The following is a 27,969-nucleotide window of genomic DNA, read 5'->3' on the forward strand; positions in this document are numbered from 1 at the left end:
ATGTAGAAAACAGTAAATCACAAAAAATGACTTTAGCTGGGTTTTCACAGACATGGTCACTATAATATATTCAATCGAATCTAATAAAGTAATTCTGGATTTTGTTTATTATAAATGTATTTTCTGCAATAAAATTAACTGCATAACCAAATTCATCCTTTATCTTATATCTAATAAAGGCAATCTGCTAATATACGTATTCAGCTAATGTCAAATAAACATTGAGTTCAAAGTGTAAACAAATATGTTTACACAATGGACTGGTGAACTGCAATTATCTTTCGAAATGTTTACAATGGTCTTTAGTTGCTCATATTACATCATTCACATAGACCCTAGTAGTAGGTCTAGCTCACTAAAAAGTGTGTTGGTCGTACATTGCTGAGGTTTTTAAAATACCATAACGAGTGATCTACATCTGTATTTTTAAAGTACTAATAAAGTTTATTTTTACAGTATATATTTTTATTTAGCCTATATTCATATTTTCAGTGTCTGTATCGGAACGCTGTTACGATGTGACATCATGAGTTTCCACACGGACATTTTTACTGACTGGAAAGTAACAGCTCATACAGAAACAAAACCGACAGAGCTAGCAACACCAATCTATGAAAACCCGCTCATTTTGACTTTTTTATAGATTTTATCTACATTATACTTATTCGAAGAGTTAGGCGAAAAGATGGGAGTGCCTAAATTTTACCGATGGATATCAGAGCGGTATCCGTGTTTAAGTGAAGTTGTCAAAGAGCATCAGGTAAGCTTGTTTGGCTAATATAACAGGGCCGCATAGATCGTTAACAGCTTTATGATCAAGACCCTTAAACTTTACACTTCACAGTACAGACTAAAACTTTAATAGTTTCTGGTGAATATCACGTTATGTAGATAACAAAATATAACCTTGCGTTTAATGTCGTTGTTGCTTAATGTAAAATATGACGGCCGTGTTTTAAAACCTAGTGAACTGCCTACATAGACACCATATATTTGGCTTGCTCTAAACGTTTGTTAAGAACAGCCAATCACGTTGAGCTATGCAAATATTCAGCCAGCTGAAGCAGACAGTCAAAATACTTGCAGTTTTTGCCATTCAAAAATACTGTGCTGTAAGGCTCAATGCTAACCAATGCACATTGACATAAAAAACTTAATCGATCACCATACACAAGCAGATAAAAAAAACAGCAACATAAAATGTACTTGAAAAAGCACAAAAACCTTTCTCCAATTTCATAACTAAACATATGCGAAACAAATTATATTGATTACTCCTTACACTTTTATTAGTCAACTAATAATACATCAATGTTGATGCCATTTTCATATTTGTGTGTATTTTAACAACTGTGTTAACAATTGTATGATACAAATATAACATTGCTATCTTAACTATTTATTAAGTAGGGCCATGAAATCAAACTTTCATGATGTTAATTTCATAAATCGATTATGAGAATTTACCCTGGATTTACAGTTTATTGCAGTTATATATGACATCAATCATTTTCTCTCTTTTCCTTCTCTCAACAATGTCTCTTTCATCACAGATCCCAGAGTTCGACAACCTTTATTTAGATATGAACGGTATCATCCATCAATGTTCCCACCCTAATGATGAGGACGTGCACTTCCGCATTTCTGAGGAGAAGATATTTGCTGATATTTTTCACTACCTGGAAGTACTCTTTCGCATTATTAAGCCTAGGAAAGTGTTTTTCATGGCGGTCGATGGAGTAGCACCCAGGGCCAAGATGAACCAGCAACGTGGACGAAGATTCAGGTATGGCAGAATAGTCTCTGCAGTACTGTACATTTCATTCACTAAAGTATATTTAGCATTTAGTTTTTACATTTTCAGATACAGAGTACATTAATTGGTGTACTTTTGTCTTTTCCTTACAAGTTCTTCTGAAACAGGGCATTACGCTGTTTAGATAAACAACATGTTGTGCAAAAAAACATGATAACTTCAGTGTCAGTACTTTATATGTTTTTTAAAGGTCAGCAAAAGAAGCCGAGGAGAAAATCAAGAAGGCTTTGGAGAAGGGTGAAGTTTTACCCACAGAGGCCAGATTTGATTCTAACTGCATCACTCCTGGTTTGTGATTCTAAAAATGAAAACTCTGTCATTATTTTGCCATAGATGTTCTGCAGATTCTTCAGAGTACTCTTCTTCATAATAGTGACTCATGAACTCCAAAATTAACGTAAAGAGAATATTCAAAAATAGTTCTGAAGCAATTAAGTAGCTTTCCATGAGAAAAAGATGGAATGTTAACACCATTAAAGGTGCAGTGTGTAATTTTTAAAAGGATCTCTTGACAGAAATGCAAAATAATATACAAAATTATATTATCTGGGGTGTATAAAGACCTTTTTATAATGACCCGTTAAGTTTTTATTACCTTGGAATGAGACATTTTTATCTAAATACACAGAGGGTCCCCTTACGTGGAAGTTGCCATTTTGTGCTGCCATGTTTTTACAGAAGCCCTTAACGGACAAACTTTTTTTGCTAGGTTGTCTCCATCAATGACATGTTTTCCCGTGGCGGTTACTGTAGCTTCTCTATGCGTTTCAAAAGCGAGGGGTGAGCAGTGGACTAAGCTATTGGTTGCAATTCGCATCCTCACCACTAGTACCGCAAAAATGTACACACTGCACCTTTAAAGGTGCAGTGTGTACATTTTAGGAGGATTTATTGATAGAAATGCGAAATAATTTACACAACTATATTTTCAGTGGTGTATAAAGACCTTACATAATGAACTGTTATGTTTTTATTACCTTAGAATGAGCGATTTCTGTCGGCATGTAATTCATTTTGCCATGCCATGTTTCTAAATGGACAAAGTGCTTTACATCACAATGTAGTCTCAAAAGACGACATGTTTGTTCTGTGGTGGCTACCGTAGCTTCCCTATGGGTGCATCCCAATTCAGGGTCTGGATCCTTTGAAGGCCGCAGACTTTGAAGGCAAGGCTCGATAATTGAAGGCGGCAGCCTCCAAAGGCCATGAAGCAAACTAAAATAAGTCGGTCCAGCCTACGGGGGAATTGCATCACTTGGTGTTCCCGCCCACTATGCTTGTCAGCGGGACATACCAGCTGTGACCTATCAGACATTTAAAAATTAAATATGGAGGCATATATATATATATATATATATATATATATATATATATATATATATATTTTTTATAGAAAATATAGCACATTGATGCTGATTAAACTATTCAACAGTATGCAAAATTCACCAACCTTAGAAATACAAAAAGCAAAATGCAACCCAATATTGCAGCAGTAATATTAATTCACATCACTAAAACATCATTTTTATTAGTAAAACAGTCACAAGGACCTTTAATTTGCAATATATATACACTATTATTTAACTACAATTTTGAATGTGTATTTCAAAATACCAATACATCACGGGGGCACATTGGAAAAACGGCCACATTTGGAGGCTTGTATGTGAAGGAGCTTTCGAATTGACAGCCTTTGTTGCGGCCCGGTGATGTCCTTTGCCTTCAGATACGGCCTTGGAAGGCCGCAACCCCTGAATTGGGATGCACCCTATAAAAAAGGGAGGGATGAGCTGTGGATTGAACCGTTGGTTGCAATTCGCAATATCACCCCTAGATGCCGCTAAAATCTACACACAGCACCTTTAAATTACTTAACAGAATTCATATGGACTAATTTAACTGCGTTTTGTCAATTTTTTTAAAGATTTATAGTCCTGTCGTCATTATGAAATGAATGGGTTATTTTTTTAAGATTTATATTCCTGTCGTCAATATGAAAGTAATAAGTAAAAGGGAGATAGTGACAGTAAAGTTGCTACATAAATTGAAATGAGTAACATGCTGTACCTGTGTGTTTGTTCTTACTTGTCTTATGCCAATAATGATATATTATGAACTACATTGAAAATATGTATTACTGATCTTTTAATAATCTCTTATAATTTAATAAGTTAGTGAATATAAATAATTGTTTTCCGAACATGTTTTCCATGTCTTCCCCTTTAAATTCCTAAAGAAACTTTAAAAAAATACTAAATTGTTTGGCGAAAAGCAAGCCAGAATGCTTTTTTTTTTACTTTTACCATCGTTACTGTCTGCTGTTTTGTTCTATGAAGATTTCTATGAATACTCACATTATGTATCTTATATATTTGTGTTTTTCTTAACCTCCATAGGAACGGATTTCATGGCCAGGCTGCAGGATCAGCTTAAATATTTTGTTCACAATAAACTGTCCACAGATAAATCATGGCAGGGAGTGAATGTGTACCTGTCTGGTCATGAGGTGAGTTAATACATTCAGAGCTTTGTGTCATGCGTGTTTCTGTGTTTTCAACTTTGAGTTTTTGGAACTGTTCATTCATAGACCCCCGGTGAAGGAGAGCACAAAATCATGGAGTTCATTCGCGCTGAGAGTGCCAAACCAAATCATAATCCAAACACAAGGCACTGCCTTTATGGTCTGGATGCCGATCTGGTGAGAACATTTTTGTACTCGTGTACTATAAAGAAATTAATGTGTTTCCATCTTGTGAAAAATCCTGTGTCTTGTCATGTATTTTTTATAATCATTTTTACCCTTCTGTCTTTTCTTATGTGCAGATAATGCTTGGCTTGACTAGCCATGAGCCAAATTTTTCTCTCCTCCGAGAGGAGGTGCGTTTTGGAGGCAAAAAGTCACAGAAGAGGTGTGTATGTTATAGGAGATATATGGAGACGCCCGACAGGTTTTCAATTTTTAAATTGTTGATAATGTTGGTTATGTTGTCTTATGTAAGTTATCTTGTATGTTACCATATAGCTTTTTTTTGTTAAAAAACGTCTGGCCCAGTTGTGATAAATTCTAATTGTAGACAGATGTTTAAAAATAAAGTTTGTGATCATTTATGATAAATGAGTTTTATGTGACATGTAGGATAACAGCACCTGAGGAGACAACATTTCACCTGCTCCATCTCTCCCTAATGAGGGAATACATTGACTATGAGTTCTCAGAGCTCAGGGTGAGGATATGTGAACTCTCATTTATCTTGCCCTTCTCGACACATGCTAGATCAAATGAAATTATTGTAATGCCTCATTAACCATGATAAACAGTATACTGGTACATGTGTGATGTTACACTAAATCAACTCTATGTTTTGTCAATGTATATCAGAATAAGATCCCTTTTGAGTATGATGTGGATCGGATCATAGATGACTGGGTCTTAATGGGTTTCCTGGTGGGCAATGACTTTATCCCTCATCTTCCTAACCTTCACATCAATCATGACGCACTACCGCTGCTCTACAGAACTTACATCAGTGTGCTTCCCACTTTAGGAGGTGAGTTAGCATGACTGCCGCTTAGGGAGCCTGTGTATGCGGACATTAGTTCGTATTGATGATTGACATATCATGAAAATCTGACTTTTACATGTTTAAGTGCTATAAAATGTGATAAAGAACAACCCAGTAACTTAGTTTTGGTAAATCATTCTCTTCAAGCATTTAGAAAAATAGGTCATTGAAATTTGGCTCCCCTTGTGATGTCAGAAGGGGTTAATACTGCCCCTTAATCAGCACTATCCAACCACAGCACTACCATTTAGTGCACAGATCAGCTCATTTGCATTTTAAAGGACATCCAAAAACGGCACATTTTTGCTCACACCTACAAAGTGGCAATTTTAACATGTTATAATAGATTATATATTTTGAGCTAAAACTTCACATATGTACTCTGGGGACACCAAAGATTTATCTAACATTGTAAAAAGTCTTGTGGAATGTACCTTTTAAAGTGATGTTTCTGTAGTAATGATTTTGTGTGGCCTCCTTTAGGTTACCTGAATGAAAATGGTCACCTTAACCTCGTAAACTTTGAGAAGTACCTGGAGAAGCTATCAGATGTGAGTGTTTGCTGTTTTTATTAATAAATTATTAGTAATGCACACCAATATAACATCTACATTAAAAAGTCCACCAGTTTTGTATACTGTAATACTGTACTACACTAGTATAAGTGTATTTTACACTTCTATCTTTTATTATTGATGCTGGGTTGTAAATACATTAGCAAAGCAGAGGCTGGACAATATACTGTATAAAATGATCCTTGTATCCACCTGTTTCTTGATGTAAATGTGGGCACCGCCATCTTTGAGCTTTCCTGTTTATGACTTCTGGTGAGCCACTAAAGCTAATGGTAGTCTATTGCGAAGGACACAACTGTGCCGTTTTGACTGGCTGTTTAATGTTTGTTATGAAATCCTGGAAAACCGACATAATTTGTGCAGTTAGGGGTTGCCATAATAGCTAATGCAAACGCAGTAAATCTCTACAAAACATTTGTTTTAACCATAATCCATGCACAAGAACTCAATGTGTATGTGGCGCACATGCACTCATGATCTGTATTTACAAATCCATCCAGTGAAACCTTTCATAGAAACTGCCAGTAAACAATAAATACAATAATTGTTTAAAAACAACTATTATTCTGATAAAAAATATGCTGATTTAGCTGATTTATTTATTCTGCTACTATATATTATTACAAAGATGCCATTACAGTACAGAATACGACATAATCTGCTTAGTTTATGTTTATAATAGTAATGTGTTTGAACGTACTTTTGTTATATGTTTTTAAATGAAAAAGCAAATACTTTAAAAAGTAAGCAAATAATTTCATAAGCTCCACTTAGTGCGGAAGAAGCAATGTAATAATATTGTCATAAAACGAAAACAATACTCAATACATATAGTTTAATATGTTTATTATGGTTTGTTCAAATAACTTGCAATATTTTGAATGAGAAAAATACTGCCGACTGTGTCAGACCGCGTAAAACTTGACGTGTCGCCATAAACAAGTCCATTAAAAGTAAAAAAAAAAAAAAACTCACACCAAAGGGACAGTTGTGACATTTTATACCAGCTCCTGAAAAGGTTCAAAACACGAAGTCTTGGTAAATTCCATCTACAAACACTCGACTGACTTTCCCATTGTAAAGATACTGGTATGTCTCTGTGCTTTTATATTTGCACATTGAAGACCCGTCACCTCCTATCAACAACACGAAATGATTGAATATATCTTCATATGATATATCAAGCCACTTCTTAATTTCATCCTCACACTGGTTCATACATGGCACGTGTAGTAAATATTAACTGTTTAAATCATGTTTTATGCGTGCTCCCACTACACTGTTTTTTACCGGCTGGCTATTGAACCAGAAGTCTCGAACAAAGGGAAATACGTCACATCACTTACTTCCGCGTTCGAGAAAAAGGTGGATATAAGTTATCTTTAGAAAAATCAATTTGCTGTTTTTTGATAAAGGCACATACTAAATACCTAATGCCTTTCCTATAGAAATGAAATTACTCAAGATTGGGATGTTTTATTTTGGACCTCAAAGACCTTTTTTACAAGAAAACATTAGATGCTTTTAGAGGGTTTTACAACTGAGTTTTTCATTTTTGATTGGCTATCTAGCCTTCCCCTATAACACACAGCTATATTGTATTGTTGTGCAATTCTATATATAACTACTCTTTGTGCCCGGACCTATACTCTACATGTGCTTCTTTTTTGTCAGTTTGACCGGGAGCACTTCAGTGAAGTGTTTGTGGATCTGAAGTGGTTTGAGAGTAAAGTGGGAAACAAGTACCTGAATGAGGCAGCTGGGCTGGCGGCTGAGGAAGCTGATGCCAAAGGCGTGAAGAAGAGCAGGGTGAGTGCAAACAATCAGAGTGTTAACACACATGTGTCACTAATGTAGACCATTATTATGCTTTGATTCTGACTCATGACCTGTCCTGCATGTATTCAGTCTGTAGATAACTCCCTGTGTCTTGCTGCTCTTGATGGAGTTAAGGACACAAACACTACAGGAAAAGGTAAACATTAACATGCGCACAAAAATTTAAGCTCATTGGTTATTTTTAAAGACTGTAATTAAAGCTGAGTAGCGCTATGTCTAATAAAGACTCTGATTTCCCATAATGCACCAGATGGCACAGAAGAGGACGGCGAGGATGATGACATGTTTGAAGCAGAGTTTCGCCAGTATAAGCGCACATACTACATGACCAAGATGGAAGTTGAAGTCGTCTCAGAGTGAGCCTTTAACATTTAACTTGAATCACGATAAATATGTAAAGTATACTTGCATCTGAAATTTCCTATGTGTTCATCTTGCAGTGAGTTTTTGGCCAATCAGGCTAAATGTTATGTGGAAGGCATCCAGTGGATTCTACATTATTACTATCATGGAGTCCAGTCATGGAGCTGGTGTGTATTTATGAGAGTGCAACAACTGTATCTTTGTTTGTTTTGAAAATGTAAAGATCATCTTTGTGTACATAATACATAAACAGGCAATGCTGAAGATTTTCAGATAACTTTGTGACCCTTTTAACCTTTGCTTGTCCCATTTGTGTTCTGTGTTAAACATATCATTGCTGGTATTATCCGTACCACTATGCCCCCTTCCTTTCTGATGTGAGAAACATCTCTAATCTCAAATTGACCTTTGACCTTGGCAAACCTTTCATGCCTTTTGAGCAGCTTTTGGGTGTCCTGCCCGCAGCCAGCAAAGATCTACTTCCACAGTGTTACCAGGTGAGCCACACACCTTCATGGCTTTAACCCTTATGTATAGTTGGGCTGGTTTTCATCCACTATGGGGCGCTTTTGAGTCTTAGTTTGGCCACAATTTTCTCTGTTTCAGCCAATGGAATGATTTTTGGTGTCAAATCTTATATTGACACATATTTTGGGGATTTTTATTTTTCAAAAACTCAACAATACACTGCGGGTAAATTCATTACCCTTTTGTGTTGTTTGGGATGAAAACATCCACTATATTAAATGGCTGTAAAAAATGTATCAGATAAATTTTTTTTTTTTTTTGCATTAATCTGTTAATTAACCAAAACTACTACATGTTTACCAAAATTACAGGATTTTAACTCTTTGATTGCCAAGTTCATAAAAGATGAACAATAAAAATTACAAATTTTACCTCTTTGCAACAGAAAATAACACCAACAATTAAGAATGCATGATTATATGTGTGTCTGTGTCCAAATCAGTGACATCATTTATGAACTTGGAGAATTAAAGAGTTAAAATCTTTGTAAACATTTAGTAGTTTTGATCAGGACAGAAGTGGAATAACAGATTTATGCAAAAAAGTTTTTCTTCCCGAACAATACGAAAGGGTAGTGAATTTGAACAATGCACAAGAGTTAATGTCGTTCTGTCTATATGTAAGCCATCATCAGGTCTCTTTCATCTTCAGAAAAACTTGATTCTTTGTCGCTTTCTTTTTTCGTAGCACCTAATGACATCGTTGAGCTCACCTATTGTTGAGTATTACCCACAAGACTTCAAAACGGACCTAAACGGCAAGCAGCAGGAGTGGGAAGCTGTGGTGCTCATCCCATTTATTGATGAGGTGCTTTAATACTTTGCATATTTCATTTATCACAGCGTATCGCATCATATTTATGGTGTAGCATATGTGTGCTGAAAGTGAGTTTTAATGTTTTATGTGTGCTTGCATTATTCAGAAATGTTTGTTAGCAGCGATGGAGCCCTACTCGCATAAACTGATGCCGTCTGAGAAGGCCAGAAACAGACATACTGAATGTGCCGTCTACTGCTTTGATAAAGAGCTTGACTATGCCTACGACTCTCCTGCCCCCCAGATCTTCCCCAATATCGTCCACTGTCATGTCAGGTATGACCTACCACTCACAATGATTTTTACAAATTTAGGATATTCAACATACCAGTGTTTTGCAAAACATTACATACATTTTACCTCAATTAGGACATCTTTCAAAAAATAAACTTGCTCACTTAATATATTTTCATTCATTTTATTTTTTCATTGTGAACTATGTTAACACTTTCATTTGTTGTCGATTGACTTTGAATGGTTGTCCCATATTCCTAGGCAAACGCCAATCCCGATGGACGCGTGGCGTTTGTCAGTGGATCACGTGAGGTGCAGGTTTGACAGAGGAGCGCTTTACTTCTGCGGTTTCCCCACCTTACAGCACATCCGTCATAAAGTAAGCGAACCTCATTCCCACCTGACTGTAAACAAAACATTATAATCCGAGCTCTGAGAATTCACACAGATTATACTTTTCTATCTCTTTCACACAGTTTTATAAAAAGAAAAGTGGGGTCATGGTGTTTCAACAAAGCAGCAGGGGAGAGAACATGATTCTGGAAATTTTCCCTGGCCAGGTGGAGCAGGTAAGCGTTTTAAATCCTCAAAATGTGGAGCTTGTGACCCAACATTGCGCTAACAGTGTAATGCTGCATTGACACCAGCCCCGGTAAGGGAGTCAAGCGCGAGTGATTTCAATGTTAAGTCAATGGCAGACGCGTTGACACGCGTCTGGAGGTCTCGCGGCACAAATGAGGCAGTTAGCACGGCGCGGTAGACGCGATTCCGCTTCAATGCTGCGAATTGAGTGTCTGATGCGGTACACGCGAATGGTGCTTTCTGTGCATTTTGCATTTGACGCAAGTTTGCCGCTGACGCCCGAGTTGAAAAATTTGAACTTTGGCGGATTTTTGCGCCACGTTAACCAATCAGGAGCCTGCTTGCTGCTGTGACGGCAGCCCTGCCCGGAGTCACTCATTCAACATGGAGGAACGCTTGATATTGTCCGTGAGCAGTCACCTGAAGCTATACGACACAAGTTCTTATTTCTATAGAGACAGGAATAAAAAGGACCTCGCTTGGAAAAGTGAGGACATTAGGCAACCTGGTAAGTTGTAAATACACATTTCACTTTTAAATTACGTTACGTTAATCGACCTGTGACATTCCCGCCGTTTTTTAAACTATTTTCCCCCTATAGTAGGGTTACTAAATACAAACCGGTAACTCTCTCCTTAAATGCACGATCAACATCAGCCATCTTGCAAACAGACAACCGCATAGCACTTGCCCCTCCCACAAGAAGCGGATTTCGCCTCTGACGCGCGTCAAATGCTTGCTTTTAGCTCTAGAAGGGCGAATGCATTCAAAATGTTCAAGCGGCAAACTAGACGCGATTTTGATGCCTGAATTTAAATATATGTATAGCTTGACTTCTATTCCAGAAAAGCAGTGCTTTTCTCTGATTTTGTGTTATCTTTATCTATGCAACTATTCCATTTTGAAGATGTGTGATTGTTTCATTGTGATGTGATGCTTTGTATGTTTCGCTATGTTGCAGGTGGATGATGTTGCAGCTTTGGTTTTGGGAAAGACTGTGTTTGTTAACTGGCCTCATCTAATGGAAGCTCGAATTGTGGCTGTTTCAGATGGAGAAACAAAGTCAGTCGATTATGCATGTTTGTAAAATGGCAACTAAACTGTATAGTTTACTGTTGTACTATAGTACTCGTAGGTCTCTTCTCATGTAATCAATTCGTTTAAGATTTAGGCCCATATGAATATTTCAAAATTGTCTGTTTATTGTTTATTTAATGTGTAATACATTGACAAATGCACAGTCACACCTATCGAACCTGATCACCCTGTTGTGTTTCATTTTGCAATAATGACAGATTTACTTTAATTATTATATACTCGTATAGCTCACATACATTTTCTCTCTTTTTAGGTTGTTTAATGATGTGTATCCTCTTGCTTTGTAGGTTTTTTTTAGAGGAACCCTCAGGGCCTCAGTTGCTGTATATGGACGACACGCCACCCCCTACTAAAGTGACCCGTCTGACCGATAAAGAGCAGAAAGAGTGGATTAAAGAAGTTCAAGGCCTCACAGAATAGTATGTAGCTTTATATTAGCAGCTGTAAATATATTAGTAGGCCTACATATCATATCTGTAATTGTACTGTGTTGACCGTGAGCATCGATTGCTTGTCTGCATTTTGCTCAGTCAGTGTGCATTGGCGTGTGTGATCGTTTTTGACATCAGAATCAAAAAAGCTTTATTGCCAAAATCAAGACGACACAATAATTTAAAGACATGTTTTGAAATTGGAATAGTAAAATAGTAAAAAAAAAAAGTTTAGACATTTGTATAGGGTACTATATTATCACATTTACATATTTATAGATGGTGTGTAGTATATACACTTATGCAAAGGTGTAACGCAGTGTCATTATGTACAGTGGGAAATAGAGTAAATGGTGAAATATTGCACTCGTTTAGCAGTTAACTATTTAAGATCGAGATGGTCTGGGGGAAACCAGTACAAACCACGAATATCCGTTGCACGAGTTGTGGAGTGATAAAATCTCACCGAAAGGTCCACTAGGTGGCAACACTCAAAACGAAGCTGTACTGTCTTTCAAGCAAACAGATAAAAAAAACTAATAAAATGAACAGTTGCCAACAAACAGTAATGACAACAATGGGCAGCTGTCCTGACAATAAATCATTCCAGTTGGAATATAAAGATGTGTTTAGTTTTGAAGTATGGCAGTACAGTTGTATAGTGCACAAACTGTATGTTAAAAGTCCACCCACACTCAGTGTATATTTTGGCTTCACTGTGAGTGGGGTGGTCCATTCGGTTCATTCACTAATGTATAAAAATCTTACTTCTGTAGATTATGTTACAAGGAAATAGGTGTACAGCAATGAGCTCTTTTAAAGAATATCTAGTCACTTTATGTCTGAGATTCATGGCACCAAATTATTAAAAGATACTAGTTTTGTTTGAGTCGCATCCTAAAGTTAATACCTTCGTTTTTTTCCAGCTATGGCAGGCGTAAGGGCATTGTGATCAGCGACACAGATGTGGTGTTGTATGCCCAGCTGCTGACGGGAAGAAAATATGTCATTGGTCAAAATGGAACGGTACATTTGGAGAAGCAGTTTGCCAAACAGATCCTGCCCTTTCCATACCAGACCATTGTGAAGGTAAATTCTCATCTAGCGTATCAAAAGTAAACGTTTACACAGGAAAGTTTCTTTATGTTGGTTTACTATAAGAATTCAAACTATTTGTGTTATTTTCTTATCTAATATTATTTCTCTAAAAGATTTTCAACATTTTTGTGATTTAATTCATTATGTTAAAGAAACTGGTCTTTTATTTTGCACTTCAGGATATCAAAGCATTTGACTCCTCACTGGCACGCTTCAAAACATTGGAGGAGCTGTTTACTCCAGGAACTTCTGTCTTTATGGTTGGAAATCCATATTATGGTGCAATGGGAGATGTATGTAACTTTGTTTTGTGCTTTCCAGTTAGTTCTGATGCTTAAAACATGTTTAAATTGTATTGTAATAGTTATTGTTTATGTAGATGCTTTTTGTTGGCTGTAGGTGCAAGATTCTAGTGATGTCATCAATGAAGGACGAGTCCGAGTGGTCTTTTCTGTACCATGTGAACCTCAACTGGATGCCTTAATACAGAACCAGCATGTAAGACTTGTTCTTGTTTAGCGCACATCTTAAATTCCTATGGATTCCCTATATTGCACATGACAAAAATACTGAGTTTTCTTTATATCTATTAATTAAATGAATCGTAATGTCTTATCTGTACAATTCTGTGCAGATTTTACAATTAATATTTTTGTTTATTCACTCAGAAATACTCTGTGAAGTATAGTCCCGGGTATGTGCTCGCCTCCCGCCTTGGAATCACCAGCTACCTCGTCTCAAGGTTCTCCGGTAGCATCTTCATCGGAAGAGGATCCAAGAAAAAGTCAGTGCAATTCAGATTTACCATGAAAGTTTGCATGATGAATGTAAACTTCAGTGACTCGTTTAGAAAATATTTAATAATCTGAATAGGAAGTGAAATAAAGATTACCCAGTGTTATGCATGGGCCCTCTTAAAAAAAATTCCCACATTGGTAAATTCGGTCAAAAAGCAGAAGTTTCCTCAAAACCAGCATGCGGCGAGGCTGGTTTTGTTGTATTTGTGGTGGTGGTTTATGATTTGTTGTTTTCACTTCTGTGGCAAGTGCTGACAGTCATGCGGTTGGTTGCTCTTGACCAAACAATATTGTTTTAGATCAATTCAAACTGAATTGTAGTGGTAAAGATTGCAACATGCGTCAGCAATGTTTACACATGAGGCTTCACGGAGGGTGTGCGAAGGAAGTGGGTAATTTGGCAAATAGATGGCAAGCTGTTTTAAACAATTTGGACGTTAACTTTAAAGGGCTCACAACATGAAACTGGTTACTCAATCAGATGAAAGTTAATAATTTGATTAAAGAAATGTCTTGTGCGTCAACGATTTACCATTGTTATTTTTTGGTAACCCGTGCTATTGCTGCTCCCATTCAGTCCTCATGGAGAGCAGAAAGTAAACGCTGGACTTAATCTCAAGTTCAACAAGAAGAACGAGGAAGTTCCTGGTTACACCAAGAGAACGGAAAAGGAGTGGCTTTACTCTGCTGCTGTGGAAGATCTTTTAGCTGAATACTTAGAGAGGTGTGTATGCGAGTGTGTTTATGGTTGTCCTGCTACCTCGTGTATATCCATCTGGGTATTTTAACAAAATTTTGTCTTACAGATTTTCAGAGGTGTTTGACTATGTAGCGAGAAACAGTCATGATGATGCCTTTTATGAAGATGATATCTGGTCAGGAGAAGATGAGAATGGGTGTGTAAAACTTTCCGTTTTGGATGATCCGTTCAGAAAGGCAGTTTATGCTCCAAGCGCTTGCTAGTCACAGTACACCAAAGCACACGTGTAATGTCATAGTCCAAATTAATTCATTACAATGGAAGATAGTGAATTTACTGTATATATTTTATAACATAAAATATATATATATATATATATTGAAGGACTTTGCTGAAGTCATTTATTTTCAGTGGCATTTAACACTGTATAAAGTTTGTTGACTGACATTTATCTATATAGGGGAGAGCGGGGCACAACCAAACGCTTTTTGGTTTTGGCTCAATCATTCAAAAAATATTTGAGTTTGATTAATTATATTTTTACACAAGCAACACACACGTATCTGCTACAAATGAACATTTGAAGTTTGTTTCTAGTACTTACCATTCTTGGACAATTACACCAAACGTGACAAATGTGCAAACGTTACAACTTACCCCATAGGTGGGGTTAATTGTAACAGGCAGGGGGTTAGTTGGAACACTTGCTAAAAATTAAGTTTGCAGGCAAATATTTCAATATTATTTTGTCTATATACTTGAAGTGGATATTGTTTATATATCTGTCTATAATAGACGGGTATCCACACTGTATTCATTCATCCAGCCCTTTTCTAACAATAGTTCAATTATAAATGGATACAAATGTCTAAATATGTGAGAAAAAAGCAGCACAGTTATGACAAAAAATATTTTTTATATGTGACCCAGTCTAATAACCATACTACATTTTCAAAATCAAATTCTGCGATAATGAGCATCAAAGTCTCATTTTAGCCATTTATTTCATTATGATTTCAATCCTTGAGGTGACCTTATTCAATCAATATTAAAGATATGAACAAAAATAAATTTGACACACAATTTTTGACAAGACAGGCACAAACAACAGCAAGAATTACGCTAACATTAGCTGTTTTCATATTGTAAGTGCTGAGGGGTTAGTTGTAACACAGCGTTACAATTAACCCCGCTGGGTCAAAATATTTTTAAGACCACCAAAAAAGTTGCTAAGAGCTGCAGACATATTTCAAAACGATGCTATGTTTTAGTGAACAAAACACTGATAAAGATGACATAACATTGGACTTGGTATCTTACATACCCAACTTAGAAACCGAAAAAAAAACATAATGAAAAAATGTACTTACATGCCACCAAAACACTCTTTTATCAATAACTCTCTGTAAAAACATTAAACATTTCCAATAATTTGCCGGAGATTGTCTTATGGCAGCGTGAAATCAATACGAAAAAAAACCATCGCTCAACCCTGTGCAACGATGTAAACAGTCCGTGTTACAACTAACCCTGCGTTAGTTTTTGCCCCGCGCACCCCTACTATTTAGTTAGGTTTTTTTGTACAGGACTTTGCTTAGCTTGTAAGCTGTGTTTAAATGTGCTTATACTCTAAACTATACTATATACAACAACTAGATTTATTGGATAGAGATTATTGGATTACATAATGTCATTGTAACCTACTGGTTAATAACAGATAACTGCTGTAGTTGTTCTAGTTAACATGCTAAACGCGAACACATTTGATTGGTTACCGGCATGTTTATGATGATGTTTGTGATGATCTTACTCTATCAGGGCTGAAAAAGTCCAGGAGATCCAGGCCTGGTTGAAAGCTCACCCAGTAAGCTCTTCTTCTCGAGCGTCATGTGACCTGCAGATCCTGGACGCTGGCATTGTCGAGAAAATTGAGGAAGAGCTGGAGGAAACAAAGGTGAGGAACACACCAAGCACTTAAGTTTGACAGCTTTATTGCTATCTTTATTTAAATGTTGTGTTTCTTTCTCTGTGTGACAGCTCAAAAAGATGAACAAGAAAGTGCGAGTGACTGTCAAGCCCCACCTGCTCTTCAGGGTATGTATGTGTGTGTGTGCTGTTTATGAGAAAGAAAGAGAGCACAAAACGGTTATTTTAATTGTGTTGTGTTAACGTATGGGTAAATGGGTATATAATGCATAAGTTAATGTGTAGTTTTGTGTGTGTACAGCCTCTGGAGCAGCAGCACGGTGTAATTCCTGATCCTGATGCAGAATATCTCCTGTTTGATCGCGTTGTCAACGTCAGAGAGAGTTTCTCTGTTCCTCTCGGCCTTCGGGGAACTGTCATTGGTATCAAAGGAGGTAACTGCGTAGACAAATTACAAATTGAAAGGCATCTTTTCTTGTTGGCTAAAGAGCTCCATTAAGTCTCAGTTCCTAATTTCTTTCTGTCCTGGATTTTCAGCTGAACGAGAGGCTGAGGTTCTGTACGAGGTTCTGTTTGATGAGGAATTTGCTGGAGGTCTCACTATCAGGTATAAAATAGGTTTTTATATGGGTGGGAAAATGACAATATTCTACCGCAAGGCGGTGGCAATATTCTAAAAAATTCAATAATTTTACTCAGTTATTTCAAATTGAAGGAATGTGCTAATATACTTGAACAATGCACTTACGTTAAGTAAAGAAATGCTTTACTAAGACTGATATTGGTCTATAGGTGCTCTCCTGGACGTGGATATCGATTGCCCCCCAGTGCCTTAATTAACCTGAGCCATGGCAGCAGGAAGGAGCAGGGATCACACAAACTCACTGCCATTGTCAAACCCCAGCCCTCCTCCCATCTCACACACAAGAGCCAACTCGGCGGCCTTAACCACTCTCCACGTTCACCGTTTATACCTACACGGGTAATGGATACACACTCACCCTTTAAAACCAAACACTGTTGGGTAACACTTTCACTGTTTCAGGTTTTTCAGGTTTTAGCTTTGGTCAGGAAATTATTTGTAGAACAGGAGGATCAGAAAATGACACAGGCCAGGTTTAAAGTTGTTGTCTGCCATAGCTTAAAATGTGGAGCATGTGTGCTTAACTTTGGGTCACAGCTCGATGTATATCAGAAAATTTAAAGGGCACCTATTATGTTTTTTTTTTTCAAGATTTAATATAAGTCTTAGGTGTGCCCGGAATGTGTCTGTGAAGTTCGGCTCAAAATACCCCACAGATCATTTATTGTAGCATGTCCAAAATGCCCCTATTTTGGTGGGAGCAAAATGGTGCTTTTTAATGTCTGTACCTTTAAATGCAAATGAGCTAAAGCTCCTCACTTCCTTACAGACAGTGAGCACTTTAGTTAAAATGGATCTGATTAATACAGTCTTAGATAATAGTATCTAGTCCAACTCGCTGAGGGTGGAAACTATGGTAATGCAGAACTGTAAGTCGGCGGTGCTTTTTATGTGACCTCACATTGATAAGAGAATTAAAATCACTGCAACTTTCTTACTTAGTATTTTTGTCTTGTTTTCAGTAAAAATATTTAAAAATTCTTAAATCAAGATTTTCATAAAAAAGTCTAGTTTTTAGACAAAAATATACAATTTAAGTAAATTTGTGCTTAAAACAAGCAAAAAAATCTGCCAATGGGTTGAGAAAATGTTGCTTGAATTAAGTGTTTGAGAAAAAAGAAAACGTTTTCTCTTACTTAGTATTTTTGTCTTCTTTTCTAGTATAAATCTTAAAATTCTTAAATTGAGATACATTTACTTGGTAAGCAAAGTGGCTTAAGATATTAAGTCTTGTTTATTAAAATAAATGATGAAAATCAAAAGGTTTACACTTAAAACAAGTAAAAATATCTGCTAGTGCAGAAAGAAAAGTAAACTTAATTCCAGTTTCAACTTAATTCAATAAACACGATTTAAATGTATTTTTCTTACCCCACTGGCAGATATTTTTTAAGTAAAAAAACTTGATTTTCATAATTTAGTTTAGTAAACAAGACTTAAAATCTTAAGCCACTTTGCTTCTCAATTAAATGTATCTCAATTTAGGAATTCTTAGATATTTTTACTGGAAAATTCTACGTAAGGCATACATTTTTTGCAGTGCATGTCTAATGAGACCGCTTTGATTTAATGGTGATTAAAAAACAAGGAGTGGGTGAATCTTTTTCATCATAGGGTAGTTGTGTTCACACCCTGCCAACACACATTATGTCCAAACACCTTGTCAAATTTTTTGGGATTTTGCATAGGTGCCCTTTAAATACTCTTTAGTGCATTGATTTATGCATATGTTATGTATGATGTATATTTATACACATGCACATACACATACAAATACATATATACAATTCTGAAAACATCCATGCAGTGCCAACCGCTTATTAATGTAAAAGGAATGTATGTTGTGCTAATGTAATGTCTAACAGTATTAAATTTCCTATTGAAAGCAGCAGAATGGCAGACAAGGTGTTAATCACAGTGCCGACACTCAGGGCAACAGAAACTCGCCTCATAAAGGCCTCAACCAGAAAAACCAACACAAGGTATGAAGCCAACGCAAAGTTTGCTTGCGTCATGATGTCTGTGAATAACTGAGGTTACTATAGGCCATTCTGCTCTGGGAATTTTGCCTGAAGCTAAAAGGCTGTGATGTATTTAAACACTTTTGTTGTGTTTTTCTACAGGGCTTTAGCAGTGAGAGAGAGTTCAGTAATGTATGGCAATCCCTGCAGGGTACAGGAATGCCTCAGAAACCACCTGCTCACTGGCAAAACAATGTGAGTTTTCTTCTCTTCACTGATGAAAGTATTTAGGCACTAATCACAACCTCCATTTAGACAAATTTAGCCAATTTGATAGGCACATTTGGTAGAATTTGGTTTTATCTGAATAGTATCGTACCCATGACCTTTGCCGTTCTAATGAATGATTTGGTTTTACCAATGAGCTACAGGTTCAAAGCTGCTTTGAGATGATGACCATGATGTTTAATACTGTGTGATAATCTTAATAATTTCTTAATAATTTATATGGTTGTATTATTTGTAACAGGCTGGGAAAACCAGTGGCGTAGTACCACAACAGCAGCAACCAGAGGGACATAATAAACAGAGCGAATGGAATGACCCATCCAGTAAACCCGTAAGCTTAATTCACCATTGCTCATTCACAATTTCACCATAAATCTGTAAGAGCTATTTCACACTGATCTTAAAGGGGACATTTCACAAGACGTCATATAAATCTTCGGTGTCCCCAAAGCACGTATGTGAAGTTTTAACTCAAAATACCATATAGATAATTTATTATAACATGTTAAAATTGCCACTTTGTAGGTGTGTGCAAAAATGTGCCGTTTTGGGTGTGACCTTTAAAATGCAAATGAGCTGATGAAATTCAAACACTGATCACAATGATGGTGGTTTATTGAAATTGAAACTGAATTGTGCTGTGAATTATTTTCTCTTTCTCTCTGCACTAAATGGCAGTGTCGTGGTTGGATAGTGCAGATTAAGGGGCAGTATTGTTATGATAAGAACTCCTTATGACATCATAAGGAGACCCAAATTTCAACAACCTATTTTTCACATGCTTGCAGAGAATGGTTTACCAAAACTAAGTTACTGGGTTGATCTTTTTCACATTTTCTAGGTTGACAGAAGCACTGGGACCCAATCATAGCACCTTAAACACGGAAAAAGTCAGATTTTTATGCCATGGCTCCTTTAACAAAGGCCAATAAGTTGGCTTTTGAATTTAGAATGCTGGGAATCACAGCTGTTGTGCTCACGCTGTGCAAACAATTTCCAACAAACATACACACTGTGAGAGATAACAAGCATATTATATGTATAAAAATGTTTTTAAAAGACCCCTGGGTTGTGTGGCATAGTCACTTCTTACTTAAGCTTACACCGTGCCATGATAAGCAGGCATGATGCTGCATGTGCCCGGCTGCACTACTTCCTGAACTTCAGCCAGCTCCTTGTTTCCTGTCTGCCATTATTGGACAAACTGATTAATCCAGGTGTGTCTGATTATTGTTGTTGTGACTACTGAGGTCAGGCACACCTGGATTAATCAGTTTGTCCAATAATGGCAGACAGGAAACAAGGAGCTGGCTGGGGTTCGGGAAGTAGTGCTGCTGGGCATAAAGCCTACTACATTTCCTGCTGTTTTAACAAAAGCTGCTATCTTGGCATGCTAAAGACAAGTCAAAAAATCCATGAATGAATAAAGATTAATGAATGTTATGCCATATATATCTACTAAATGTTGGTTTTGCAGGGCTTTGGTGGCAACATTAGACTTCTAAAAAGAAATGAGGATTTGAATTCTGCTCATTTACAAGAGCCTTCAAATAAGGTACAAAACTCGTTCACTTTTCAATAAGTATCCTAAAAAACATGTAGTAAACGGCGTTAATATTTGCTTTTGCCTTTAGATAATTTTTAAGATAAATGTTAAGTATTGTCTAAATCCACTTAAAGAAATAATGTATTTTCTTCTTTAAATTTTTATGTTGGTTTTGTATTCAACCAAACAGATAAATGGTAACTTTGGTTAAATGGTATCTTACACACAATGTCTATTTTACAGGTATCTGCAGAATTTGAGGAGCTTATAGCCAATCTTAAGATTTCAAAGGAACCTGAGCCAGCCCAGCACTATACGACTAAAGAGCCCAAGAGCCAATCAGGAGAACCTCTCTCTCCTCAATCCTTTGCCATGGTGCGCAATTCATGTTTGTTTTAGCCACAGTATTTTAAGACATGCCTGCACACATCTAAAGGCATGTTTGATTTTGTTACAAAATGTTATAAAAAGCACATTTTTTTTCTTAAAACAGAAGGGAACACTTATGTTGAAAGAAATGTTGAAGATTGACAGTTCTGGGACAACTTCCTCTGCCCCTGAGTCTACTTTACAGTCTGAAGGCCAGCATTCAGCAAACTTCAACGCCCAACAGCAGGGCAAGAGACGCTCCAGCAAAAAGCTAGGTATTTCAGAGTCCAACAATGGGAATACTTTAACTTACAGAGATATTTAAATCGAAGATGCTTTATCCAAAATGACTTGCAATTGAAAGAGCATTTAACACTTTTTCTAATGAGATCATGAAATATTCATAAATAGCTACTTTCTGTTATCATGTGGAAATGTGTATTGCAAGTAATTGATGGTGCTCTCTTTCTCATAGCTGCTCGGATAAACACACCGCAGACTGAGACCCCACCTCCTCCTCTGGTTGGACAGCCGCCCATTATGCCTAGCATGGCTGGTGAGCTTGGCCGGATATGCATGGGTCTTGGGATGGGACCTCCAGAGTTCGCCTTACTCCGCCACAGACAGGTTGGTCTGTCACACAAGGTTTACATGTCTGTGTAATCTTGAATATTGAGAGACACAGAACCTAATACATAACCTTATATTGTATTTCCAGTCATTGCTCAGATTTTATCTTCTTTTGTCTTTATCTTGGTGTGCAGAATCTGATGGTGTGTCAGGTGAAGTTGTCTAATGGTCTACTGGTCCATGGTCCTCAGTGTCAGTCTGAAACTGAAGCCAAAGAAAAGGCTGCTCTCTTTGCTCTTCAGCGCTTGAACTCATTGAACAATTTGTACTAGCTCATTAAAACACTAATGAATTGACAGTATGAATTAAGTACTGCATAAGCGGGCAACAATGATTTCTTGCAGAATTATTGTGTTTGTTTAGTCTGTTAGTTTAAGTTAAATAAACTGAATATATGCTTCTGGTATTCTGCAGAACTCGTTGGGTTCATTCCCACTTCCTCCTCCTCCTATATTTCCTGGAGTTCAACAGATGAGGCCTCTTGCACCTCATCCATCTATTTTTGGTCAGCCGGCAAGTAAGTGTCCTCTATCCTTTACTCTAAATCAGTGGTTACCAAACTGGGGGGTGTGAGATGGTGCTAGTGGGGCCCCAGTTTTATTTTTAAAAATACATTAAAGAGCACCTATTGTTCGATTCACATTTTTACATTTCCTTGGGTGTGTAGCTGTGTATTAGTACATGTTAACGATATGCAAAAGGTACAAACCCCAAAGTTAACGATGACGTAAGTTATCGTCTCCAACGTAAATCTCTTTTCTTGAAATACAACAATCACACGGATTGTAGGCAACAGTTTACTTCCTGACATTGGTGATGTAGACAAGACAGACATTATCACAATTCCTCCCGCTTCTAAAATACAGCCTGTAAGGATTAGAGAGTTAGCATTGCATTGTGACCGAATCTTTCAAACAAGCTAAGGAGCGTCACATTTCCGGCTGACTTTAAAGGTATTCAGGCCAATCACAATGTACAGATTAGCTGGCCAATCAGGGACACAGAGCATTTTTAGATTCGTGAGTTTCAGAAGAGAGTAAAATCGGGAGCTACAAAAATGTATGTTTTGTGGAAAAAAATTTTTTTTAACCATAAACCACATGAACACATTATATTATACCAAATGGATAAAATAACGTTGTTTTTAGCAATGAAATAGGTGCCCTTTAATTAATCTTAAATTCTGTGCAAGTAAACCTCAGATAAATAGGCTACTACCACTACATTGTATAATTTAACAGTTTTGTTTCATTCAAATTCTAAGTTTGAGATTGTTTTATGTCATGAATTTTATTTGGGGGGGCACAAAGGGATACACCATACACAAGGGCAGTGTACGCTGAATGTTTGAGAACCAATTCACTTAAGCAAGTCCTTTAAATCATTACAGTGTTTTGATTTATTTTTGTATAAAGTAGGGCTGCAACTAACAATTATTCTTATAATCTATTAATCGGACGATCATTTTGTTTAATTAATTGGATAAAAGTCTAAACATCTGTTCAATTAGATTTTTAACTTATTATAGCTAAATAAATCCCTAAATAAGAGTATTCATGTACAGAGGTGTACTTTAAAAAGTGCAAAAACCACACATCGAGTTTTACTATAATCTTTCATTTTTATATTTTACGACTTAAGGGAACAGTATGTAGCATTGTAGCCAAAACTGGTACTGCAATCACAAAACTTGTGGCTAAAACTGGTACTGCAATCACACAACTGGTGGCCAATACACAACATGACAACATAAACATCAGTTGAGGGCTGCAACTCCACTTTTTAAATGACAATATCCCGGCTGGACCACTGTTGTCAGTGATTATAAGTATTTGAAATGAAAATGATTTCTTAATGTCTACTAGCAACATATCAGGGCCATTTTATGATTCATTGATATACATTTCTTACATACATTACATTTTCCTTAAAATAAAAAGTTTGGTGAGGAAATTTTGCCACAGATTAATAAACTAATTTTAACTTTGAGTTTTAACATTATTCATTATTAACCAAACAAACAGAAATAAACAAAAGACCAGGATTTCCCCCTTACCTTAAAACAGATTCATTACTAAAGATATTATGAAAAGCCAACAACAATAAAACAAAGACAAACTGCAGGTTAAATTTTTTACAAAATTAATATATAACCTTGTATGAAAATAACATATGAAAAGTTAATGCAGTATTTTAAATGTTATACAAGACATTGAGGGCACAAATTTAGTTGAAAAAGTGACAGTTTCTCAAAAACCACGAAAGTTGTCTTTTAGGCTCTGCATTGGCCAGTGATGACAACTTAGCAACTTTGTTGCTAGATTGAGTAACTTTTCAGTCTACCCTAGCAACTTTTTTTCTAAAAGGCACCTAGTTTTTTATAATTTATTTTGCCACTTTTAGCATCTATTTTCTCTGTAACACACTCATATGGCCTGTGTGCCTGCACCAAAATGATTATAAGTGATGACCGCAAAAGTGCTTTTTTCAGTTGCTTAAAAACATAATAATGGCACAAGTCTCATAACACTGTGTTCAGCACAAACTGGGCTACAATATTATATGAGCAACATGTTTTTATTTTTGAGAGAAAAATAATTATCCATGGTTTTTGAAAAAGCAACATTTTTACGTCACTAATATAAGTCCACAAAACTTATTCTAAACATGTTTTCCCAAGACTTTTCAATACCAGATTTAGTAGTCTAGAGTTTTTTTTCTTTAAAATGAATGCGTGTGATCCTGCTTTTAATAAACTTGCTGTGCAGAGATATACGCATAGACGTGAATAAGGCGTAATAAGGATTTAGTTGTGCTGTTTGCAATCATGTCTTTTATAAGAATGCCAAAAGGCGCCTCAAATTTCCTTACTCATGTGTTTGTGTATGTGTCATGTGTGCCCGTCTTGTGTACTGTTTGGGGGAAGCACAAAGAAAACACTCGCATCTGAAAATAACTTTTAGTGACACATATAGAAGTAAATAAGGATTTAGATGTCATGTTTGGTGCACTCGGATGAAACAACTCAGCATATCAAGGAATGGAGAGACTGGATCATATCTTTATATCCAAAATCAGCAGAGTAATCTTAGTCTCTTTGTGGAGTGATTGAAAAATAAAGAGTTTGTAGCGCCTGCTCTGAGTGTTGAACTGCCATTCATCGTCTACAGCAGAAATAAATATGTTTACAGCCTGGTACAAAAAGTGTTTTTGGTCTGTATAGCTAATTTTGCCCTTCATGATAACTGTAATAGGCAGTGAATTTTTTTATAACTTATCTGTTTAAATTTTAAAAAGCCTTCAAGTTCTGCATAATTAGGGAATGGCCATTTGAGTGACCGGTGAACTGCCACTGCTGTCACTACCGTCGAGCTAGGGGGGCGTGGTTTCAGCAACCAGTCACTTCAGCTTCACCTACGCCCACAGAATGTTGGCTAAACGCCTGATGTTTATTATACACTTTCCTGGAAACACTGTGGTAATGTTGAAGTAGTCTGTGATTGGTTGAAATAAACCGGATTTCCAGGAGACGCGAGTGTTGCGATTAGTTTCGGTCTTTGGAAAACAAAGCTCTGACGTTCCATTGAGGAAGAGAATCAGTCGTGTTCACGTGAATAATAATGACCAGTTATCATGAGCAGCTAAACATTGAATTCTCAAAAATATTCAAAGTTCGCAGCATACACTTTCTAAAAGACGTCCAAGAGTTTTGCTTGAGGCAGTTAGTGAAGTCAAAAAGTTCGGTTCTCCTGAATTGCTTGTAGGTGTTAAAAAGTGGAGATATGCTTCAAACAAATGTTTACCGGGAGCGTCTCAATGGTGTGGCTGTTCATGAAGTGCACAACTTTTATTAAAGGCGGAGTCCACGATGTTTGAAAGCCAATGTTGATATTTGAAATCACCTAAACAAACACGCCCCTACCCCAATAGAATCTGGACCTTTTGTTGATAGACCCGCCCCACACATACGCAACCCGGCAAGGATGTCGGTTAGTAGACACGCTCCTTACTGGCTATAAGTGTGTTTTGGTAGTCGGCCCGTCTCCTTTTCCAAAGCGTTTTTCAAACATCGTGGACTCCGCCTTTAACAAGCGCTCTTTCGTGCTTTTGCCTCTGTCATCGTCTACATTTGCAATTCTGTCTTTATTTTACACAGGTGGTCTTTTGATGCCCCCACAAGGTTATGGACCTCTTCGCTGGGGTATGCAACTGCCTCACCACCAGGGACAGCCATTCTATGGAGGTACTTTCCCTGGAGCACGGGGACCTGCACCCTTAGCATCCAGTGGATCTCACAACCAATTTGTTCCCCTCCAGGCAAGACCTTTTTAAGTGCTCTAGATGGGTTTCAATTCGTATTTCTATCAGGTTTAACTTCTGCTCATCACTCTAGCTATAACGTAATATCATGTCTTTAGGTGACTAAGAAGCGGGTATCAGGCCGAACCAAGAACCAAGAGGCAAAGCCGTTGTCGACCTCCTCTTTCCATGCTGGTCAAAGCAGTGGACCATCCCAACCAGCTCCAACCAAGACTCCCCCTCCCACCAGTATTAATGAGCCCGTACAAAAGCCCAACCCTACCACACCCAAGACACCCAGGCAAGGTGCCAACCCTCACACACCAGGCTCGGCATCCAAGCGGAAGCAAAGAAAACTGGCAGTCAACTTTGAGGCTGCTAAAGTGACAGACTGAAATGACTGTGACTGACTGACTGACAGTTTTACTATGCTGGCCATCTCTTTAGCTCTCTTAATGATTATAGTTACAAGGACTGAGAATGCCGTGTCAAAATGCAGTTAAATTAATCATGCTTGGTGAGACGAAATGTTTTTGTCTCTGGCTCTGAAACTGTTTTGTATTTGTTTTAGTTGCCATATTTTGAGTGGAGTTAACTTGTGGAGAAAACTTGTATTGGTATTAATAATTGCACCAAAATTATTATAGAATAGTTGATTATGAAACAGGTTTTACATTTAATTTCGCTATTCTATTTTTTGACCCTATATCAAATCCTGAAGCTTTTATTATATTCACTGGTTACTTTCTATTGCTGGATTTTAATATTCAAAGTGCAATAACTTGTTTTGTAGTAATGGAACATTATGCACTAAAGACATAATGCAATTTGGCACAAACCTCTGCAATACAACATCTTTACTGGTATATATTTTTATATCACACAGTGATGTGAGTCGAGCATGATAAAAAAGATTATCTTATTACGCAGTAAAACTATCAGAACTGAACGATTGGATCCATTTTTAGAGGCTGTCTTTAAGTTCTTGAAACTGCCGAAATTTTCATAGACCTTAACTAGATGATGAGCTCATTATGTTTACCTGGCCAGAAAGCACATAGATTTAAGTCAAATGTAACGTCTGTGGATTATTCGATGTACTGGATTTAATGTGGGGGATAAATTTGAACACACCTGCCTTTCTAATGAGATGTTTGTTGTTCAATTTATGTCTTTTCAAAGGGTTTTCGGACATTTCAAACTGATTTTATTTTTGTATTAGGCTACCTTTATTTTTTGGGAGGATTGTTAGGTTCTTTGATTTTTAATTGAATTTTGTGTATTTAGATCTATGGATTTTATATACACCATTTTACAAATGGTAAATAACAATTGTTAATATTTCTCTTTAAAACTATGCTGGTCTTTTGATTTTTTTCATCTAAGTTTTAAAATGTTAAAAATAACACTTTTATTTTTAAAGACATTGGGTTGTTTATTTAATGAATTAAGAACCAGAATGACAAAAATGTGCACCTTCTATTTGGATGGTGTGCAGTAAAGACATTTTGTTATCATAATAAACTTTTGCTATCACAATGCCTCTGATTGTATAATTATTAATAGAGTTACCAATCTAATAAGAGTTACAGACCTATTGAAGTGCCTTGAAATGTGATGCTTCGTTTGATATGTTGACATAATTTAGTGTGGGACATTGACCGTCTCCTATTTTTAGTGTTTGGAGCACATTAGATATCCTTAAAGGGGTCATATCATGAGATATTTTAAATATGTAAAATACATCTTTGGTGTCCCCAGAGTGTGTATGTGAAGTTTTAGCTCAAAATACCATATAGATAATTTATTATAGCATGTTAAAATCGCAAATTTGTAGGCCTGAGCAAAAGTGTTCCGTTTTGGACTG

General features: G+C 36.7%; 1 protein-coding gene across 3 annotated transcripts; it reads left to right on the top strand.

Moving 5' to 3' along the window:
* The first annotated feature begins 528 nt into the window (after nt 1-528).
* On the top strand, nt 529-27,643 carry xrn1 (5'-3' exoribonuclease 1). Of its 3 annotated transcripts, none has more exons than XM_073853265.1 (42): nt 532-760; nt 1,554-1,786; nt 2,007-2,104; nt 4,213-4,322; nt 4,404-4,514; nt 4,640-4,725; nt 4,953-5,040; nt 5,196-5,364; nt 5,863-5,930; nt 7,629-7,763; nt 7,863-7,929; nt 8,044-8,149; nt 8,234-8,319; nt 8,493-8,653; nt 9,372-9,491; nt 9,607-9,776; nt 9,996-10,113; nt 10,211-10,303; nt 11,278-11,378; nt 11,702-11,833; nt 12,772-12,934; nt 13,123-13,236; nt 13,343-13,441; nt 13,612-13,727; nt 14,318-14,464; nt 14,547-14,636; nt 16,259-16,394; nt 16,478-16,534; nt 16,668-16,800; nt 16,904-16,973; nt 17,159-17,348; nt 18,896-18,991; nt 19,133-19,225; nt 19,500-19,589; nt 20,736-20,813; nt 21,048-21,179; nt 21,298-21,448; nt 21,649-21,800; nt 21,938-22,050; nt 22,217-22,320; nt 25,960-26,120; nt 26,222-27,643. In XM_073853265.1, exons 1-42 carry the CDS (start codon nt 686-688, stop codon nt 26,495-26,497), a joined length of 5,088 nt encoding a protein of 1,695 aa, XP_073709366.1. In that variant the 5' UTR covers nt 532-685; the 3' UTR covers nt 26,498-27,643. The 3 variants fall into 3 exon arrangements, 2 of the variants coding, with proteins under 2 accessions (XP_073709366.1, XP_073709367.1); XM_073853266.1 differs by having other exon boundaries at nt 18,899-18,991; XR_012357597.1 differs by lacking the exons at nt 13,123-13,236; nt 13,343-13,441; nt 13,612-13,727; ... (16 more) ...; nt 25,960-26,120; nt 26,222-27,643 and having other exon boundaries at nt 529-760; nt 11,278-11,380; nt 11,703-11,833; nt 12,772-12,912.
* Nucleotides 27,644-27,969: the final 326 nt, after the last annotated feature.

This window comes from Misgurnus anguillicaudatus, chromosome 2 (assembly GCF_027580225.2).
Source record: "Misgurnus anguillicaudatus chromosome 2, ASM2758022v2, whole genome shotgun sequence".
NCBI classification, from domain to species: domain Eukaryota; kingdom Metazoa; phylum Chordata; class Actinopteri; order Cypriniformes; family Cobitidae; genus Misgurnus; species Misgurnus anguillicaudatus.